Source organism: Rhinolophus sinicus, chromosome 1, assembly GCF_057876585.1.
Source record: "Rhinolophus sinicus isolate RSI-liver-muscle chromosome 1, RSI-T2T, whole genome shotgun sequence".
Lineage (NCBI taxonomy): Eukaryota > Metazoa > Chordata > Mammalia > Chiroptera > Rhinolophidae > Rhinolophus > Rhinolophus sinicus.
Window position 1 is genome coordinate 181,629,609 of NC_142501.1, and position 22,720 is coordinate 181,652,328.

At 33.8% G+C, this 22,720-nt stretch overlaps 1 protein-coding gene across 1 annotated transcript in view; it reads right to left on the reverse strand.

Moving 5' to 3' along the window:
* Positions 1-21,405, reverse strand: part of TACR3 (tachykinin receptor 3) — a 55,591-nt gene extending 34,186 nt beyond the window's left edge. Inside the window, exon 1 of the mRNA XM_019738891.3 lies at positions 20,520-21,405. Coding sequence (XP_019594450.3) covers positions 20,520-21,067 — 548 coding nt within the window. The 5' untranslated portion in view covers positions 21,068-21,405. The remainder of the gene's footprint in view (positions 1-20,519) is intronic.
* Positions 21,406-22,720: the final 1,315 nt, after the last annotated feature.

Genomic DNA, 22,720 nt, shown 5'->3' on the forward strand with positions numbered 1-22,720 from the left:
ATAGAAATAATGTAAGTGAAAGATATTGATTATTTGGTGCTGTTCCTCACACATGATCAGAATTCATAAATGTCTGCTGAATGGAATTGGAAAGGTGAATGATAAGTGCTTAAAAATATGAATTCTGTACCTCAAGACTTCCATTTTTTTCTTCTGTATGATTAATTTTTTTAAAAAAAATTCTAGATATAATATGGATAATATCTAGTATACAATTGACAAAGATGAGGAACAAATATGAAGGATACTATCAACATTTCCAGCTAAAGCATCAAGACACAAGTTCAGGATTCAGATAAGAGTGAAGAAAGGGTGATTGAGGTTATATGCCTTCCTGTTACCTCCAAAATTGAATTCAGACTGCATCATGAAAATCGTCACAGTGTCTGTGTAACTATATATAACATAATTGTTATAAAAATATACTTCAGGCTCTAAAAAACACACATATAATTTTTAGAGTGCAACTTTTGGGTAAATTTTAGTCTCTGAATGTGGTAACAAAAGTCAAGCTTTATTCACCTGGTAAAATAGTAGCAATATGTCTGAGAGTTTTAAATTGGATAATTCCAGTTTTAAATTGGATAATATGGCTAATTGCCAAATTATGGCTAATAGAGCAGAAAATAAAGTACAACAAATTAACCATATTTTTGCATTTCTATCAATAAAACACTTTATTTAAATTGTTTTATTTTTACTGTTGGTTATTTTATGTTTCTCAAATATATTTTGATTTATGCAAAATTTTCAAAGGCAACACTTTCATCAAAGAATGAGTATTACTCAAGCCAAAAACATTTTAACCACTAGAATAAATACTTCAAAATGAGGATAATTTATTCCTTATTGCTTTGTGCTTTTGTAATAATTAGGCAGAATTAGATCTTCAGTAGATCTAATTAATTAACTAAAATTAATTAACTTACCTATATACTATTCATATTAACTTAATTGTTATTTACTTTAAGAAAATAGTCTTAACTTATTACCTACGACAGTTAATAGGTAATAGTGAATGTTGGATATATGAAATAATTATAAAAATAATACCTTGGTTTAAGAAAATAAAGTAAACCATAGAAAAAATATAAAATGCATGTGTTTGAAACTGAAAACTGTTTAAAATTCACTTCTCATACTTATGTTGATGAAGATGATACTAGAAAATGTATTGATTGCTAACCATGACCAGGCAATTTATTACATACATTATGTTTAATATTCAGAATAATCCAATCAATCAAGTAATATTATCTCTACTTTGCAGAAAAGAAAACTGAGGCTCAGAGAAATTAAGCAAATTGTTCAAAATGACCCAGATGGTAAGAGCTGAAATTCTAAACCAGTTCTGCCATGTAGATATAGATTGTAGCTTTGAATATAACCATTCACCTAAGGAATCATGGAAAAGAAGAAAAATATATATGGTAGATATATATATATATATATATATATATATATATATATATATATATATATTCCAAAGAATGAGATGTTGCATTTTGCCTTATGAAAGTAAAAGCATTTACAAGTAATATAAAAAATAAAAGTGAAACATACGAGTATAAGGGCAGTAATTGTAGTTGGGCATTTTTGTTTCCAATGCTGCTAATTATAACTTACCATAATATTTCTCATTATATTGAATTATTGTTTGGGGGTGTTTCCAGAATCAACCACAGCACTTATCAATATAATTTTTTTTTACTGGACTGAATATATCTCAAACTGTATCACAATCTTTTGCTTTTTGTTCTTGCTCTGGAATTTATGATTGCAATTTGGATAATTATACAGTTGATTTTTTGAGACTAAAAAGAGAAGTTAAGTGACATGAGCAGGGTTAGAGTCCTACACAGCTTCTGTAGCATGGATAATTCAAAATAAACTGCAAATCTCACATTGATTTTTTAAGCCAATTAGTTTAATGATAGAGAAATTGTATCCTTACTGGTAGACTATTATAAGGAAACAAGTTCTCAATAACACTTCAGTAAAAGTAGAAATTTTAAAATTTCAAGGTGACATTTTTGTCATTTCTGGCTTGATCTTTACTTATTTATTCAGCCAAACACATATCAATTGCCCAGTGTGGTATTCTAGACACTGTAGTGATACAACAGTGAGAAAAGTTGGCCTTCACAGAGCTCACAGTCTAGTGAAATAGATACATGCTAATGAAAAAAATCTCACCAAAAAATGTAAGATTACAATATGATGAATGTTACAAAGGCAAGATATATGGCCAACTGAATACGTTTACTGGAAAACATATTTGGATTGTGAATCCATCTTCCCTAACATAAAGTCATTCTGGGTTGAGAGTTGGAAGGGTGACAGAGAGGTGAGGGTTGCAAAGAAGATTTCTGGGAGAACAAACAGCATGTGAAAAACTCTTGTGTTAATGATGGGTTTTAATGGGTTCAATTGTGACCCTTAAAAAACGTATTTAAGTCCTAACTCCCAATATCACAGAATGTGACTTTATTTGGAAATAGTCTTAAGTAGTTATACATAATCAAGTTAAAATGAAGTCATTAGGGTGAGCCCTAATACAATGAGTGGTACAAAAGAGACATTTGGAAACAGAGAGAAACACTTAGAGAATGCCATGTAGAGATGGAGGATTGAATGATGCTTCTACAAACCAAGGAATGCCAAAGACTGCCAGCAAAGCACCAGAAAGTAGGAAGAGGACAGAGAGTATTTTCCTAGTGGTTTCAGAGGCAGCATGGCTCTTACCAACATCTTGATTTCAGATCTCTAGCTTCCAGGACTGTGAGACAATAGATTTCTGTTGTTTTAAGTCATTCAGTTTGTAGTACTTTATTTCAGCAGCCCTAGGAAACCTATATGATGGATAAGGGTGGGGGAAGCACTGTGTACTTGAGTAATTAAAGGCTACTGTAATTGAAATACAGAAAGTGAAGGGGGAAAGTGGTTTGGGACAATGTAGCACAGGTTTCGGATTTCTGTTTAATGGAAAGTAACTGAGGTGATTGAATCAGAGAAGGAGAATAATCAGTTTTAGTCTGGAGAATGAACTGGCGGGGGAAAAGAATGGAAGCAGGGAAACAAGTTACCTGGCTGTTGTTTTGGTGTGGGTGAGAGATGATTGTGATGCTTGAAACAGAGTGTTACAACTGAAGATTGAATTACAGTATGGTTTGAGGAAAATTAAAAAAATGCTGAAACATTGCAGAAAGGGACAGCCTGTTGGCCAAAGAAGTAGGCAGATTTGCAGGCACTGTTGAAGATCACTTTGAAATGGGTAATTAGGAATTCCTTGTGGTCTCAGAATTTCCTATTTTGTGACTCTGTCCAGCAATAATAATTAGCTCAACAGTAGGCATAAAGAAAATGGATTCTTAGGCTCATCCAGATAAACATCCCCTGGACCTTGAGAAGAAATAATGGAATACAAGATATAAATTCACTCAAATGATTGTCAGTACTTTATTCTCATTTAAAGAAATATGTGTCTTTGATGTGATCACATTAGCTTTTCCCAGTTTTTGTCTGAGCTTCTCACTACCATTCTTTCTTCCCTAGATTCTCAAATATATTAGTCTCCTGAGTATGATCATTTCATAAATAACAGCATTTTTAAAAACAAAGATTGAATTCTTTGCTGTACCAATTAGCACATCACTTAAACAAGTTCTAAAGCCACTTTAGTTTCTTTTATAGATGCTGAAATTCTCAGAAACATCCATCGGAAGCTCATATTTTTAATGACATTTTTAACAGTTTTCCTTTCCACTTTAATATTAAACCACTTTCCTTTGCCATTTACTTTTTTCTGATATAATTGAAGGAGTGTTTTCTCTTTGCTTTGATGTCTTTTGCACAATAGATTTTTGACATTACTCACAATAAGTAAAACTTTTATATTTTGTAATTGTTTTGATGTGTGGTATATTTCTCCCTCTTGATAACCTTTTTTTATTAAGTTCTGTTTCTGGATCTTCGTGTGCATCTACACATTTTAACATGTTGGCATGATGACAGAGTGCAGTCTTCAGATGTTTACTTGATTATATTAACCATGCAAAGAATATTTGCCTGAAGTAGTATGGATAGTTGTTTTCCAATTTGCTTCTGGCTACAGCAGACAATGTGTTAGTCTGTAAATCCCAAATATAAAATACTGTCTGGTTATCGTCTGTGCAAAATACAGATTAGTTGCAATAGCTGCTCATGACCCATAAAATTTCAACTTCTGGACTTTGGTGCTAGGGCATTTTCTATTTTGACAATTCAATAGAAATAAAACTGTTTTTGAAATTGCATTTTTTAGACAAATGTTATTGTTTGCCTTTTCATAAATAGTTTAAATGAACTTAATACTGAGTCAATTAATTAATTATAAATATTATCTCAATGAATTTTAAAGTGAATGAGCATTCATGAAAATAAGACTGCATTAATATGCATGTACACATACTGTAAGAACTTCAAAATATTATCCAACAAAAAACAAATCACTTATTCACCTACGCAAAGTTTTTGATTTATATACATAAAATGTATACATTGACATTTAGGAAAATTATGTTTAAAAAATAAAATACAAAAATAGTGAAAGTATTTGACTTTCATTGTATATGCTATCAATTTAAATTTAGCAATTATGAAATGGAAACCAAAAAAAAAAAAAAAAAGCTGAGGTAGCAATTCTTATCAGGCAAAATAGACTTTAAAACAAAGGCTATAACAACAAACAAAGACCCAGAAATTCCACTTTGGTGTATTTATCTGAAGAAACTCAAAACACCAATTCGAAAAGACATATGCATCCCTTATGTTCATTGCAGCATTATTTACAATAGCCAAGATATTGTAGCAAGCTAAGTGTCCATCAATAGATGAGTGGACGAAGAAGATGTGGTACATATATACAATGGGATATTACTCAGCAATAAAAGAGAATGAAATCTTGCCATTTGTGACAACATAAATGGACCTAGATGGTATTATGCTAAGTGAAATAAGTCAGAGAAAGACATACCGTATGATTTCACTTATATGTGGACTCTAAAGAGCAAAATAAACAAAACAAAACAGAAATGAACTCATAGATACAGAGAACATTTTGATCGTTGCCAGATGGGAAAGGGGTTGGAGATATGGGAGAAAAAAGGGAAGAGATTAAGATGAGCAAATTGCCAGTTATAAAAACAGTCATGGGGATATAAAATACAGCATATGGAATATAGTAATTAATATTGTACTAACTATGTATGGTATCAGATGGGTAATGACTTATCAGGGTGATCACTTCGTAAATTATATAAATGTCTAATCACTATGTTGTACACCTGAAGCTAATATAATATTGTATGTCAAATGTAATTTAAAAATAAGAAATTATTTTAAAAGATAAATTTAGCAATTAGGCTTATCTATTCACTTATGTATTTATTAAATATCAACTATTTATTTTCAACTATTTTTTGAATGCCGACTATTTTCCTGGATTGTGTTACATTCTTTGGCTATACTGATGAACAAAATAGGTGTGGTTACTATTCTCGTGGAGTTCTGAGTCCATTGCAGAAATACATTGTTAAAATAATCAGAAAATATGTCAGAAATTGTTACCTAAATGTCTCTTGGGACAACATTGCCTCTTGGATATTAGGTTCAAGTTCCATTGGAGCTTTAGTGTAATGGCCTGTGTGAGTTCAGTACTCTCCCCCATGATTTCTAAAAATTCCTACCTGACCTATTGGGTTCCCTTTGTTTCCATTCTTGAATCTGTATAAAATATATTCATCTCACCTCGTGTGAACCTGGATGCAAAGTTGTACTGTCATTTCCACAAGAAATCCAATTATAGAAAGCATTTTAGATTTCAAAATTGTATTGGATTTGCAAGTTTAGGGGAAGTGAGAATACACCATTATTATTCATCCTGATGTTTCCAAACTTGAGTTTATTCATTTTGTTATATTCACATTATATTCTGGCATTTTCTAAAATCCTACATGCACCATGGGTGACCCTGTCACTTAACAATCCCTTGAGAAGTTTAGCCTAGTCCCCCATCTCTCATTAGCCTCATTAGGCTAACCTGTCTAGCCCAATCATTTGGGAATTCTGCTGAATAAAACTGTTCACATTGTATACACTATGATGTTATGAGGACATGTACTAGTAATTATAAAACATAAAAGAGAATTTGACCTAACCTGAGGGGTATAGATTGAAATGATGGAAGAGAATTAGGTGTGGCCTCCCCTAAGGAAACAGCATAAGATTAGAAGGATAAGTGGGAATTAATTAGAATGAAGTTGGAATTAGAAGAGAAAGTAGAACACAAGTCCTGAGGTTGGAGAACGCATAAGATTTTTGAAGCACTAGAGAAGTCCAGCTTCTGTACAGCACAGAAAGGGGAAAAAAATCTAAACATAAATTTAGATTTTTTTTTTAACAATAAAAGCAATAATTGCTAACACCTGTTAAATGTTTACTATCTACCTGGCACTATTCTCAGAGTTTTATACATAAATCATTTAATCTTTAAATTCTAATTATTTATAGTAACTATAAAATGATTTATATAAAAATGCGGTGAGCATTACATGAAACAATTTCTCCTCAAAATTTCAGACACAGATTTAAAAGTGGTTTTCTATACTGACAATATAAAACTCAATGTTAAAGATTAGTGTCTGCTATTTAAAGCATCTCTAATGATAAATAATTTAGAAATCAGAACATAATAGATTATTCTAAAGTTCTACAATTGGAAAACTTCTAACTGTCCTTTAATTTCCTCTCAGATTACAGAATGTTCTGTGGATTCTTGCCCTTCTCTTTGTCCAGAGTTAGTTTTTACCTCCTACATATTCCAATAACACTATGTTCTCACTTTGATTTTAGCTCATTGGAGATACTGATTTATTCTTCTCTGTATTGTGTGACACCTAACAAAGTATAACAGTCAACATGATTGTTGGATAGTGACTGCAAATAGTTGTTGAATATTTAGACAGATGGATGAGTGAATAATTGTTTACAAAAGAGAACTTCAGCACATATACACTTTTAAAAAGGAATAGTGTTCTTAACTTTGCTAAATGAAAATAGTAAACATAACATAGAGTATGATTATAAGGTTAAATAACATTAAATGACACAATCTATACAAAGAGACTGATAATGTCAGGCACAGGAGACACTCAACCAAATTATGCTAAACTATGTTCAATAGAAAGAAATTAACACTTGGGACAAAAAAAGAAACAGCTATAGTGGTAAGCTTGAGACAAAAACAAACAAACAAAAATGACTTATTTAAAATGGTTCTTAGGTACTTTGGATTGGCAAGGAAAGAAAAATAAATTCATTCCAAAATCGTGATCTAAGGATTAAAAAAAATTCTTTTAATATAGTCCCTGGCTTTTCAACAGAAACTTATTCCACCTGGGTAGTATGGTATAGGTTATTTCTCTAAATCTCTCCTTTTAAAATAATGTCCTGTGTAGAAAGTAATGAGATTTTCTATGCAACTTCAATAAGGGCAAATAGTTCTCAGTGATTCAGTGATTAAATGGAAATATTCAATGTTACACTTGGAGATTTTGTAAGTTCTTTGGGTACACTAGGAATTAATTTCCTTCAGTTTTGTGTAATATGGATCTATACCAAATCAAACTCTTTTCTGAAGTAAATAGTGGCTAGTGGTAGTTCCACTATATTATTTTTAAACTCATAGAGATAATGGTACCCATCAAGCAGGAGGATTTCCAAATATTTGGGTATTTAAGCTGTGATGATATAAATGCTTATTTAACAGCGCAAATGGAAAACAATGATGAGGAAGAAAGGCTTTTTTTCATCATATTTTTCTATTTAATTATGTTTTTTGTCATATTTTATTAAGGTATTTTTTTATTCTTTTTAAATTAAAGTTTATTGTGACAACATGGATGGATCTTGAGATTATTATGCTAATGTATTTTTATTTTGAGCACAAATTGTTCAATGATAAGAAATGATAGGCAAAGTTTTAAAAAATTGCCTTTACTCATTTATTCATTTAGTCATATGATAAATATGTATTGAGTGCCAAATATATAAAATCATTATCCTAGATGCTATGAATATAAACAAAAGAGATACTAGTAAATATTATGAAGAAAAATAAAACAGAATAAGTAGATAGAAAATGGCATGAGACAAATGTTTTAGATAGTGATCAATTCATACATGAGATACACTGAGAAATGAGAAAGTAGCTATTCATTTTTTTGTAAGAGTTGCTATTCTGTCCTCTTCAACACATCTACAATGTAAGATAATTTTATTTTAATAGTCTTTCTTCTTTGTGAGCCATAACTCTTCCAAGTCTTCCTGAACAAACGAGAAAACTGAAGTAAAATTGAAGAATTCACAAAAAAGAAACATGACTGAAACTGAATCAAGAGAAAGAAAATCTGAATATATATATCAAGTAAAAATATAAGATTAGTAAGTAAAAATATTTCCACAAAGGAAATATTGTTTCACTGGCAAATTTGTCTAAACATTTGAAGAAGTATTACCAACTATTCACAAAGTCTTCCAGTAAATAGAGGAGGGAACCCGTCTTATCCATTGTATTGGTTAGTATTATGAACTATGATATCAAAGCCAAAGGAAGTCAAAAGGTACAAATTTCCAATTATCAAATAAATAAGTCTTGGTGATGTAATGTACAGTTTAGTGACTATGATTAATAATACTGTATTGCATTCTTGAAAGTTTCTGAGAGAGTAGATCTTAAGGGTTCTCATCACAAGAAAAAAAATTGTAACTATGTATGGTGACAGATGTTAACTAGACATATTGTGATCGTTTTGCAATGTAAACAAATATAAAATCATGCTGTACACCTGAAACTAATACAATGCTATATGTCAATTATACCTCAATTTAAAAAAAGCCAAAGATATCACAAGGAAAAAAATCACTGACAAATGTCACTCATAAATACAGATGCAAAAATCCTAAACAAAATATTAGCAAATAACACTTTCAGGAACATACAAAAAGTATTATCCATCTTGAAAAAAAGTTGGATTTATTTCAGAAATTCAAGGTTGATCTGAAAATCAATTAATGAATATACCATAGTAATAGAATAAAGAACAAAGACCACATGATCATATCATGTGGCAAAAGCATTTGACAAGATATCATGAGGCAAAAGCATTTGACAAAATCCAACGCCCATTCATACAAAAAACTCTCCATGTACTAAGAATAGAAAGGAACTTTCTCAACTTGATGAAGTGCATTTGTAAAAACTACAATTAATATTATAGTTAATTGTTAAAGATCTAATTCTTTCCCCCTGTAATCTAGACGAGGATGCCCAATTTTATCACTTCCATTCAAAATTATACTGGAGGTTCTAGACAGGGTAATCATTTAGGCAAAAAAGAAAAAAAAAGGAAAAACATAAAATGCATCAGATTGAAAAAGGCATAATTTTTATTAGTAGATTAGATGATCTTCCATATTGAATATCTTAACGAACCCACAAAAACCAAAACCCATTAGAATTAATAAATAAGGTCATCAAGATCACAGGATACAATTTCAATCAATTTCTATATACTAGCTATTAACAATCTGAAAATAAACTTTAAAGTTCCGTTCAATAGCACCAAAAAGAATAAAATACTTAGGAATAAATTTAATAAAAGAATTAAGAATTGTACATTGAAAACTACTGAAAGAAAGACCTCAATAAATGGAGACACAGTCCATGTCCATGGATTGGAAAACTCAATATTTTTGAGCTGAAAATACTTCCTAAAATGATTAAAAGATTCAACACAATCCTTATAAAAATCCCTTTTCTAATTCCAGAATTAAAGAAGTGGATTCTAAAAATAATTTGGAAATACAAATGTCCTAGAATAGTCAAAACAATTTTTAAAAATAAGAATAAAGTTGAAAACTTAAACTTCCATATTTCAAAACATATTACCAGGCTACAGTGATCAAGATAGTGTAGTACTGAGCATAGGGAATACAGTTAATAATATTGTAATAACTATGTATGGTATCAGATGGGTACCAGACTTATCAGGGTGATCACTTCTTAAGTTATATAAATGTCTAATCACTATGTTATACACCTGAAGCTAATACAATATTGTACGTCAACTGTAATTTTAAAAATAAAAATAAAAAGATGTGTAGTACTGGCATTAAACATAGGCATATAGATCAATGAAACAGAAACATCAAGGGTCCAGAAATGAACACTTACATTTATGTTCAATTGATTTTTGACAAATATGTCAAGGCAATTCAATAGAGGGAAACTGCAGTCTTTTAACAAACAGCACTGGACAATTGGATATCCACATGCAAATAGATGAATTATACTGTTATACCATAAACAAAAAGTATCTCCAAAAAGATCCTATATAAATGTGAGATATAAAACTATCAGTAAAAAACAAACATAGAACTGAATCTTCACAACCTTGAGGTAGCTAACAGTGTGATTGGAAAATTACTTTCAGTGTTGTCACTTCATTACACTTTCATTTTTGCTGACAAGTCCCTCTGTTAATTAGCCATTCTGTCATTTGAGTTTATTACTCTAAGTCAATGAGTCAATGAAACCATGTGCTGTGCTGTGCTGTCTGATCAGTGACCAATCAGTAACAGATTTTGAAAAAGGCAATATGATTGGTTACTGATTATGAAGTATGTCTGTTATTTGTGTAGGAATTCATGGACTCAAGAGCTAGCAGCTAATTTTGTACTTTATGCAAGTACACAGAGCTAATATGAAATGGTAATGAAAATTTTAGCCATGCTGTTGATGGGACTGGTGTTATATAACTAAATCTTAGTAACTATAAATTGTGCAAAGTGAGAACTGTGCATATAGAATTGTTAATCTGTTTATGCAAATATATGATATGCAGTTAACCCTTCAACAATGCAGGGGTTAGGATGCTGACTACCCATGCAACTGAAAATTGGCAAATCCTCATATAACTTAAGGCAGCCCTCCCCATAGATGGATTCTCAACCATGGGTCAAAAATACAGTTGACCCTTAAAAGACATGGGTTTGAACTGTGTGGACCCACTTAAAAGATTTTAAAAAAAATTATTATAATTGACATACAATATTATATTAGTTTACAGTGTACATACAACATAGTGATTCAACATTTATATACCTTATGATGTCATTTTCACAATGAGTCTATTAACCATCTATGACTGTGCAAAGTTATATTATTGACTGTATTCCATGTTGTATACTACACCCCAATAACAGATGGCTTAATTATTTTACAACTAGAAGTTTATCCCTCTGATTCCCCTTCACCTTTTTCACCCATCCCCTCACACCCTTCTCCTTTGGCAGCATCAGTTTGTTCTCTGTATCTATGAGTCTATTTCTGTTTTGTTTTGTTTGTTCATTTGTTTGTTTGTTTGTTTTTTTTTTTTAGATTCCACATATAAGTGCAATCATTTGGTATTTGTCTTTGTCTGACTTATTTCACTTAGTGTAAATGCAGATTTTAAAAAATCTATGTATAAGTGGAACTGCACAGTTCAAATCCATGTTGTTCAAAGGTCAACTGTGTATATTATATACATACAGAGGGTGCCAAAAAATGTATACACATTTTAAGAAAGAAAAAAACTGTATTAAGATTGTAATAGTCAATATATACCAATACCAAAAGATGAATACAAGTCACGGTTGACTACTGCAATTACAGGAGGTGCTCAAAGTGGTTACCATTAGCATCTAGACACTTCTGATTAGCGTCTAGGTGAAACACTGCTTGAGCAACGTTGACTAAAGTGCCCACTTAAATACATTTTTTTGGCACCCCTGATATATGTTATATATTATAATAAAATCTTCAGCATATGTGTTCTATTTATGAGCTGCTAAAATTTTAAAACTGGTATCTTTTTATGTTTCTAAGGAGACCTGTTTCACTCCTGTTCATTAAAGATATTCATCAGCAATGGTTCTATAATTGGTGAATGGGGATTGCCAGTAATTTCTTACATAGGGAAGATTTTTTAATCTACTACTTTAAAAAAGTAATATTGGATTACACTAGTTTTCTTTGATTCTGAAATAATATAACCTTCAACTTGAAATTTAGATTATGTACATCTTTGTTGAAAAAAATTTGATATAAGGAGTAAAATATTTTAAACTAATGAAAACATGATGTTTAAGAATTTTGAATTTATTTTACACCATGTAGTTTGCTTTTTGGAAAAAAAAAAAACTACCTCCATATATCCTTTCAATTTGAAGGTATAAAAATCAATACACGTGGTACTGTGACATCTTTTAAATTCAGTAAGTTTATCTGGGAATTCTGAATTGTTCTTAATAGTACTTATTTAATATAAACACTCAATTTTGTGAGTACTTGGATTTCTTCAAAATTGTTCCTTATGCTATTTTGAAAATGTCCAAATCTTTTTCTTTATAGATGATGTAGCTTAATATGCTAATCATGTATTAAGTTGTATCTATATACAACTTAATTTTAAATGTTTTATTTTAAATGTTTTACTTTTATTTAGATATTAGCTACTCATAGCTGATTTATTAGGAGATATTTTGTATTCTTTTGTAAAATAAAGAACTTTAAAATGCTTCTACAATTTTTGTGTTTTTCTCCCCTAACACTGTAAATGGGCTTCCCCCAGCTATGTGTCCTCATACTTACTATGGACACTGCCTGTTATTCATTTATTTAACTGAAACACAGGTCTAGCCTTGATCTCATGGAACTTACAATCTAGTGGGGCAGGCAGACCAAAAATCAACAACAAACAAACAAACTGTACAGATGATCTAATTATATGGTATTTTAGAATGTGATACATATAATAAAAAGAAGGTAATTTAAAGTAGTCAGAGTCTAGAAGTAGGGCAGGGACTGGGTGCTGTGGCATCTGGAGGGGGAGTGTTTCACACAAAGCGGAAGATCCTGAGGTGGAAACACGCCTTGTATATTTATGAAATAAGAGATCAGCAATGTGGAGCTGAGTGGTCTCAGAGTGGTGAGAAGGAGATGAGGTCAGAGTAATAAATGACTGCTTATTAGAAATTCTTCTAGACTATTGTAAGGACTTTGATTTCTACCCCGAGAGAACTGTGGAGCCATTGGAAGACTTGTAGAGGGAATATATGATATGATCATTATTAACAGGATCGTTCTGGTTGTGGCATTGAGAATAAACTAAAGGGGAAGAAGAGTAGGAGTATGGGAACCATTTAGGTGAGAGATGATGTTGACTTGGACCAGGGAGGCAGCAGTAGACATCTTAAGAAGTTAGATTTTGCATATACTTGTATGTTGAAAGTAGGAGTCATTAATTTGCTGATGGATTGGATATGGAGTACAAAAGAAGAGATGAGTCAAGAGTACTTCCAAGAGTTTTGACCTTAGGCTCAGAAGGCTGCAGGAGGAGTAAGTTTCAGAGAAATGTCAGGAATTCAGTTTGGGACATGTAAAGTCTGAGATGCCTAATGATTCTGAAGGGTGAAGTTGTGAAGGTGTTTGGATTCAGGACTCCAGCTTGAGGCGTTCAAGCTAGAGATATTAATTACAGTATCACTAGGGTATGAGCCATATCTACTTTGTTTATTCCAGTGCGCTCCATATCTATACAATGTTTAGTACTTGAAAGGTACTCAATAAATAACTATTGAGTGAGTGACTACAATCGTTTGTTGGTAAATAAGCATTCTGAGGAAAAAAAGAGAAAACTCCTGATTTTTAGTGTTTGCAGATTTCTGTGATGTAAATACTCCTACCATGATTTCAAGCCACCAAAGTAACATCACTGGATACAAAATTGGGAAAAAATGTACACAACTGATTCCCCCTAGTAAGTCTAAACCAGCTCCAGCCCACTATTGCTTAGTTATATAATCATATACATATTTTTCTTATTTACAGGAGTGCATAAAAGAGAGTTTTAAATAACCTTGATAAATGGACAGATGTGAAGTAAAAAAACCACAAAATCTCATAGATGATAACACAAGCTCAGAATAGGCGACTTCACTGAATACTTAAAGACCTGTGTCACAAACCAAACTAAATAATAGAAACATTGAGCTATTTATCCCCCTGTACTTTTAGGCAGGTTTTTAAATTACTTCACAAGGGGGAAATATCTTTATACAATTCCCAGGGAAAAGATGTCACAGCCTACAAAACAATCTATTATGATGTTAATAGTACTCTCTTGTCAGAGATGTCTTCATGGTTTCTAATTCAGCCTACAAAATATGTTTAAAATGTTGTCATAAAACATCTACTACAAAATTAGATAAATTTTAATCAAGTTGTTATCTTCTGGAGTCCACACTGTTGGGCAGGTATCTCAGAGTCATTATTGGGTCTTTAAAAAGTATTTATTTAATCAATGAATAATTTTAAAACTTTTAAGTATGGTAAAATATATGTAAGATTTACCATTTTAAATATTTTAAGTATCAAGTTCAATGGTATTAAGTAAATTCACATTGTGGTATAACCATCACCACCATCCACCTTCAGAGCTTTAATTAATTAATAATTTATTTTGTTTCATGTTGAAGGAGTGCATTTTGTTGTAGATAATCATAAAAAACAAAAATATAAAATAAAATAAAATTATCCAATGTCTCACCGTTCAGAGCATATCAAATCCATATCTACCTATTGCACATATAGAATCATATCAGACAGTTAAACCCATGGTCTGAAAATGCCTCATGTGTTAGAGATCCTGCTGAGTCTAAAACGAGATTCAGACCCTGACTGTGTCTAATGAAGTGGTGGGGCTGCACTCCCCAGTTGTCTATTTTGCAGCATTTAGTATTTAATGTACCAGTGAGCAAAGCTTCAAGAAAAACAATTTATACTCAGAGCCATGAGGCATAAGGAAGAAGAGGAATGGACAATTCATCATCCTGGACACATGATTTAGAGCTGAGCCCCAGGGAGAGAGAGTTTCAAGTAGAAGATGAAAGGACACTGGTCATTAAGAAATTGTTAATGGAGCAAAGATCAGGGACAAGATCATTCTTCCAAATCTATTTGGAATACAGACTGTCATGCTCTGTACCAAAGAGTTGACATTGTTTTTTCTTTTCTTTTTTTTCTTTTTGGCCAGGTGAGGTGGGGAGAATGGAAGTGTTAAAGAGGACTACCGGTGAACTCTCATCAGACCTCCCTAGGGACTCTGAAATAATTGGGAGTCTAGCAGGAAATGGTTTATAAGTAAAGGTTACAGACTAAAAAAATATAGTTATTCATATTAATGTTACCACGTTTATACACATGTACCTGGAGACTTGGGAGAATTGATGGTATATTCAAGTATGTGACTTTTTAATTTCTACATAGAATTTTATTTTTAGATGCCCCATTATTCATTTGATAATTTTCTTTTGTTGTAACTTTTAGTTGTTTTCAGTTCTTTAAATTTTGTTTCAAAAAATACCCTTGGACATGTCAGCAAATTGCACTACTGAAACAATTTTGACAATATATATCCAACTGTTAGGTTATGCCATACAAAATATTAATTGACATTATAAACTATAAAAATGGCAATTTCATAAGGTTCAATCTAAAAGTATATATAAAAATGCCCTGGTCACTACATACTTACCAATCTCTGCCAATTTTAATAAATTAAAAGTATGTCTCATCACTTTAATTTTCTTTGATTACTCTTATGGCTCATTTATTCAGCAATCTGGATTGTGTGCTTACTATGTGTGAGCCAGTATGATTATGATAGGCATAGGACACAAAGATAACTAAGAACAAAATGAGCCTATCTTCATGGTATTTACAAGTCTATTAGAGGAAATTATTCATCAAATATTCTCAAATATATCCAAATATTCTTAAATATTGTTTCCTATTGTGATGAATAACCTTGATATCAACTCTAGTTCTGTTAGTTATATATGAACCACTTTGATTACCTTACTCTGTGATAATCTTGCATTTCATCCATTCAGTTTTATATATATATATTGCTTTCACTATGGGCTCATAATTAATTTTATAAGAATTTGCTATTATTTTAACAGAACTTTCACAGCTTACTACAGCATTAATTTTAGTGGATGCAAATGATGTATTTTAAAACCCTTGAATAAGACCTACAAGTTGTGTAAAGAGACAAAAATAATGAATTTCCTAATAGTAATCTTTTCCAAAACATAAGTTTTAGCTACTATTTTGCAAAGACTATAAAGATAAAGCAGTTGATCTTAGGCTAAACTCATCCTATTCATCAGCTGGGTTAAATATTAAGTCTTACTGTAAGACAAATAAAGAATACTAACTGTATGGGAAGTAGCTTTCCCTAAAGTAGAGAGAAATGAAGAGATTGGCTTAAGGCAGTAAGTAGAATTAAAGACTGGTTTAAAAATTTGACCAAAGTGTTTATATCCATAATATTTGTAGCAGTGATATAAAATTTACCAGAACAAATTTAGATAATTTGTTACCAGATTGAGGCCTCACAATTTTTATGACTGTATATTTTTATTTGCCCATAGTAAATTTCAAAAGAAATAGAGGTTCTATGAGTACTTTGCATGACAGTTAGTTTTATGTAAAAGAATCTTCCTAAATAAATTAAAAAATAAAGAGTAGAATATAAGGTCAATTTTTATTTGGCTAAAAAATGTAATTTAGTTCAGTTAGATTAAATATTTCTTTTAATAATTATACATGTTAGTTTTGTCTCTGGATTTGAATAATGTAAAGTATTTTTTTGCTATCTTTGTTAATACTTTTGAATTATTAAATAAAACATATTTAATTCCTTAAGATTTTCAGGTAAGAAACAGTGAATATCACTTTAAAAATTCTTTAATTAAATATTGGACTATGTGTCCTGAAATTATCCTTTACTCTATGTTAATAAACTTTCCTAGGGTTTCTAATTTAATCTGAAAAATGTGCTTAGAAAATGGAAAAAAGAAATATTTTCCGTTTTCTAATATCTTCATATATCAAATGGTACATGTCACAAATGAATAAAAATGACAATATTTGTCTTATATTAACTGTTCTATTAATAATTTTCTAACATGTACATTCTCAACTAAAGTACAGGTAATATATGTGTAATGTGCTAATATACATGTAAGACATATAGCATAAACATGCTAAATTCTAATTTAATTGAAGAAATAACTGTCTAATTAAAACCTGGAGTCATCACAACTTCTTTGCAGCCATGATAATGTACAGGTTCAGAAGAGCATGGGCCTGAGGGTGGACTGCAGTTGTCTGAATATTGGCTCTGCTGCATGATCTTGGGAAAACTTCGCATCTTTTAGATAAATATTACATTTAAATGTTACATTTCAAAATGGCAAATTTGGGGAGGATGGTGGAGAGAAAAAGTGACTCCTTATTGGCAAATAATTCCTCTGTGTGTGTGTGTGTGTGTGTGTGTGTGTGTGTGGTGAAGTAGTCTTCCATGCAAGAAGGGACTATATAGAACTGAAAGATGGCCTTTTGGCCAATAAAACCACAGTTTTGCAGGAGTGTCCGATAAAGCAGAAGGTAACATGTTTCAGGATAAGACCAGAACCTGTGACCTCACATTCAAATCTTTAGTAGAATTACCAATATTATATGTTTATAAAAGTGGAAATAGAATGCAAGCTGTTTTCCCAGTGCAGAATGGAGTGCCAAACACTTCAAGGAAAACTCAATGCCTCTTACTCAACAGAATATGGGACTATTTGCTTGAGGTTCTCCATTCGTAAAATATAGGTGTTCAGAAGGGAACATCTAAAATCCTTCTCAGGTCTAAAATTCCTAAGGTCATACATAGGCAGTTGCAAGCATTTTGCTGCAGCTAAAGGGAAGCCAGATGTGCCTGAGTCAAAGCAGAAGTACTTTTCAAGCTCAGAGGATCTTCTGATTCTAGGCAGAGGAACAGAGTGCCTTGGATATGTTTTCCATGTGGACTGGGAAGATACAATTTAGTTTATATTAAATAGGGATAGAAAACCTTCGTAATTCAATAAGCCAAGTGTTCACAATGCTGTCTAAATGATGCATTCCTTTATCAAAAAGAACTAATTAGGGGTTATATAACCTTTATGTTTATTTCAAGAAAGTATTAGTTATATAGGAAAATATAATTTCTATGAGCAGATACTATTAACTATGTTCTATATGGTGCAGGGAGTTCATGTGACCATAACCAAAGGCACACATGACTCATGTGAACTTCCTCAGAAGGGTCTACCTTGCAAACTTAAGTCTATAAAATAACTGCAGAAACAAGTTTTTCCATTTCATGTTTGATAAGACACCACTGCAGAAAGATTCCGTGGACTTGTGAACTATTGAGAGTTCTAATAACTGTTATATTCGTATAGTATTTCATTCTAAAGATGATCTTAAACAGGCTTTTCTCTATTTCTGTATTTTTTTTATCAGTTTTCTGCTCAAATAAGAGTATTCTTTTAAATAACAGTTTTTAAAAAGAACTGAACTGAGCATGCTTCAAATTTTGTTGCAAATTGTATGCTCCATAAATATTGTATACTTTTAGTGACTGAATGTTTTCCAGTAAAGAGGTAGTAAAGTATTCATTAATTTCAAACCAGTGAGTGTAATGAAATAACAGTATATTAGCCATTCAAATAATTTCAAGACCATTTCAGGTTTTGTATAAATGTTGGCAGAAAATAAGTGGAAAAATAACCATTTTCCTCTTACTTGAAATACCAATTTCACACATACTAAATTTTCATCAATTTTCATAATGCATCACTAACATTTTGATTGTGAGAATTTTACATGATATGCTAATACTTCTCTTGATCACATTAAAAACCATGTGCTTACAAGAAATAAAAAAGATAAAACCTAAAACTAAAAAAACAAGACAAAACAAAAAGGAAGACGTTCAAACCAAAAGAACATTCATTTTTATACTTGGTACATCAAGGTTAGAAGCAATTTCACCTGTTCCCCAATTTGTGGCTGATTTTGTTGCTTCTTTTCATTTATTTCTGTCCCTACAAAAATGAAGACGTGAGACACACGTGGAAGATCAGAGATAAAGGGGTAAGGGATGATTGACAGTTTCAAAGACTGTAAAAAAGTGTGATTTTGTGCTTATATATCCTAGTTAGTGGCAAGTAACCACTGCTCCTTCAGTTTAACCCTCTGGGTTTGGTATTTGAAATAGTTTCTCAAGATTTGTTGATAAATACCTCTGTACTCACTATTTCAAAATAGTAAACATAGATAGACTTATGGAAAGAAATTTTTTTCTTATTTTTTTAATAGTGGTGGCTTAATGTAGTAAGAATTAATATTAAGCTTCATTTTATTTTGAAACAGGCTTGTTAGTGTAATAAAAGTACTCTTTATTTTCCACAGGTGAGAATATTGAAACTTGAAATTAAAGTCTCCATGTGTTCCCCATGCAGCTGCCAACCACAAAACTGAATCAACGGGTGTGGTCATTTTTAGCATAAGGTTGAATTAAAGTGTAATCAGCTTTCAATAACAGGTGGAGATTTACTATTGTCTTAACACAAACATGCATATTTTCTCATGTTCAATATGAGAAAGCAAATACATAAAGAAATTTTCAAAACTTAAATATGAGAACAAATGTTGAAGGTCAATCCAGCTTCTTTTTATTGCTTGACTATCTCAGAATCCCTACTACAGATGAAGAATCTAAAAAGTTCTTAAACAGCTGTAAAGTAGTGTGTTTCATTTCTTAACCATTTATTCCTTGGGCTTTTTGTTGCCCATTATCTGAGAGATTTGGATGCAATCTTGGAGGCACAGGGTCTACCTAGCTCTGACCCTCCACAAATTGTCAGAAGTGACATCTAACCTGAGACACTGTGGAAACTGCTAGCTGAAGGCAATCTTTGGGAGGGAACATGTTGCCTCTGATGAACAGAATGCTCCCTCCTTGGGATGCCAAACCAGGGTTGGCCTTGGGTAAGGATAAGTAATGTGACGGGTGGAGATGAGCACCAGCAAATCAGAGAGAGGAGGGAAAGGTGAAGGGTGACTCATCGTCCTTGTCTCTGAGAGAATAGTGACAGAGAGACAGAAGGCCAAAAAGTACATTTTACAGAGAATATAAGTTTTGCAGCAATTGTTTGAAGCCATTTCAGAATGTTTGCTAGTATTAAGTGTTTTTAACTGACTTTATCCTACTTGGAATGACAGTTTCCCATTTCCCTCCTTCCCCTTCTTAAGTCCGTCTAGATGCCCTTAATAGGGATCAGGAGTTAGGGTGGGAGTGGGAGAGGCCATAGAAGCGGAAGCTGGTTCAGCCAATGCAGGGTTAGTGACCTCCTTTGTCCAATAACGCTTTCCTAGTCCCTTTCCTTTTATCAAACCCGTCTTGTCGTCTGGTCACCATTTCCTCTGCAACCTTATCCCCTTGTTCAGCTATTCTGTCTCCTTTATCTCTGCTGCCTCCCAGTATTCTCACCTGTCCACAGCAATGGCCGTCATAGAGTAGATGCTGGCGAACACCGCTGTGATAGGAAAGAAATTCTGGAAGCGACAGTAGTTGGCGCCGAAGTACCACTCGCTGTGAAGCGCATAGATGAAGTTGACCAAGGTGTTGAAGGCGGCCATGGAGGCGTCGGAGAAAGCCAGGTTCACGAGGAAGTAGTTGGTGACGGTCCTCATGCGCTTGTGGGCTAGGATGATCCAGATGACGATGAGATTCCCTAAGACCGCCACGGCCACCACCACGCCGTACGCTAGGGACCAGAGCGCGATGCGCCAGGACGGCTGCACGAACTGGTTGGTGAGGTTGGCCCGGGGCTGCAAAGGCTCCGGGGAAGTCGCGGGTATTCCCAGCGTGGAGGACGAGGCGGAGAGATCGCCGGCTCGGACTAGCTGTTGCAGCCATTCAGCCCCAGTCGCCCCCACGGTTGCCCCAGACGCCAGCGCCGCACTCAGGTTCCCGGCGTCCACGCCCGCTCCTCCTACGCCGGCCGTCCAGTTGGTGGCTGAGGGCAGAGAGACCATCGCCCCGGCTCTGCAGCCCTGGATCTGCCCACTCCCCGCCCTCAGCCCGAGCCGACTGCCCTTAAGTTCTTCTTTGCCTCCTGGTCCCTTTGCTGCTGGGCAGTCAGTCCTCAGCAACCGCGCCCGTCCCTTGACCTGGAAGCGTGGCAGAGAAGGTACCGCTCCCCTTGCTGGTCAAGAAATGCTTTGAACCAGCAGGTGATGGGGAGCAAATGCGCCACTTTCTCCGAGGAGTTTGCGACTCTGGCAGGCAAGCGGGATGAGGTGGTCCGGAAGAGAAGTTAGGGGCTGTCACCCACAGGGATGTCGGGGTTCGCGCCGGTGGGAACACCGGCTGGAGCGCTGAGTGAGGCTCGGGTGCTGCGGCGCGCTTTATAGTCCCTTATAGTCCCCAGCGTTGGTGACGTGGTGAGGGCCGTGGAACTGACCAACCCCTTCGCAGGCTATTGTTGCGCTCCTTTCCTCCACCCACCCTTCAGATTTCATTCATTCTCGATTGGTCGCCAAGCTCCTGGAGCTTGGCGGGTGGACGTGCCCAAGGGAAGGGTTGCACTTCCCAGGTGTAATTAAAATCTTTCCAAGATTGTTCCCCCCCCCCCCCTTTTAACTTCAAGGTGTTTTGCTGATGTCCTTGCTCTCAGACGTTTACTGAGGGCTGCTCTTTTCTAAACCAATTAAACCATTCACCCATAAATTGACGGCAGATTTTCCTGAGAGTGTGTGTGGGTGTAGCCTGCTGCGGGCTGTGCGTACAGCGAGCCACACACTATGTAAGATGTCACTGGCTTTTGGAATTTCACTTAACTTTCTGCTTGTGTGTTTATGTTATCAATTCTCAGATCCACCTTTTCTCTCACTCTCACTTCCAAAGCCCGTTGTTTCCCCTCTTCCTCTACTCTCTATCACCTTGAGAGACTATGGTTTTTCCTAGAGGAGATGGCTCAGGTTGGAATGCCAAGCCGCACAGAGGTTAAATGAGAAACCGCGAGATGTAGGTTTTCTTAAAATACGGTGAGACTTGCTTGGATTTCTTTATTTCTCTGGGATAAACATACCCTGCAAGCAATCTAAATACATGGTTATACAGTTTCAGACATTTGGCACTTCGAATTTTGGGGCCTGACCATGAGGACAAACTAATGAGGATGAGCAGTAATATCCTTAGTTTCCCAGGCAGGTGCAGGGCTGACTTCTGAGCTTTGTCTGGAGCAGGTGAGCTGGAGTGCTCTGTGGAGTGCAAGCTGGAGAAAGTCTGTGCTTGGGTAGATCATACCACAGTTTATCATGATGTCCTCTTTTACTAGTCTCTTGGGGGCAGGTGTGCAGGGTTTTAGTGTTAACCATAATTTAGCAATCTCCTGAACACATTTGAGGTCTTTGACTCTCAGTTTCCTCATTTGAAAATGAAAAAAACAAAACAAAAAACTTTTAAATCTAATAGTTTCAACAGAATTCCTTCAACAACACCAGGCAAGAGGGAGACCTCAATAAACGTTCACTACTTCCCCCTTGTTATTGGTCTGCATTTCATCTAAATGTTTTCAGGTAAAATAAATCACAGAAAGTTCCATTTGCTTCAAGAGATGGTAGCTTATAATTTATGAATATACTGTATTATTTAGTTTCCCAGTTTAGAACTTATTCTTCAAATAC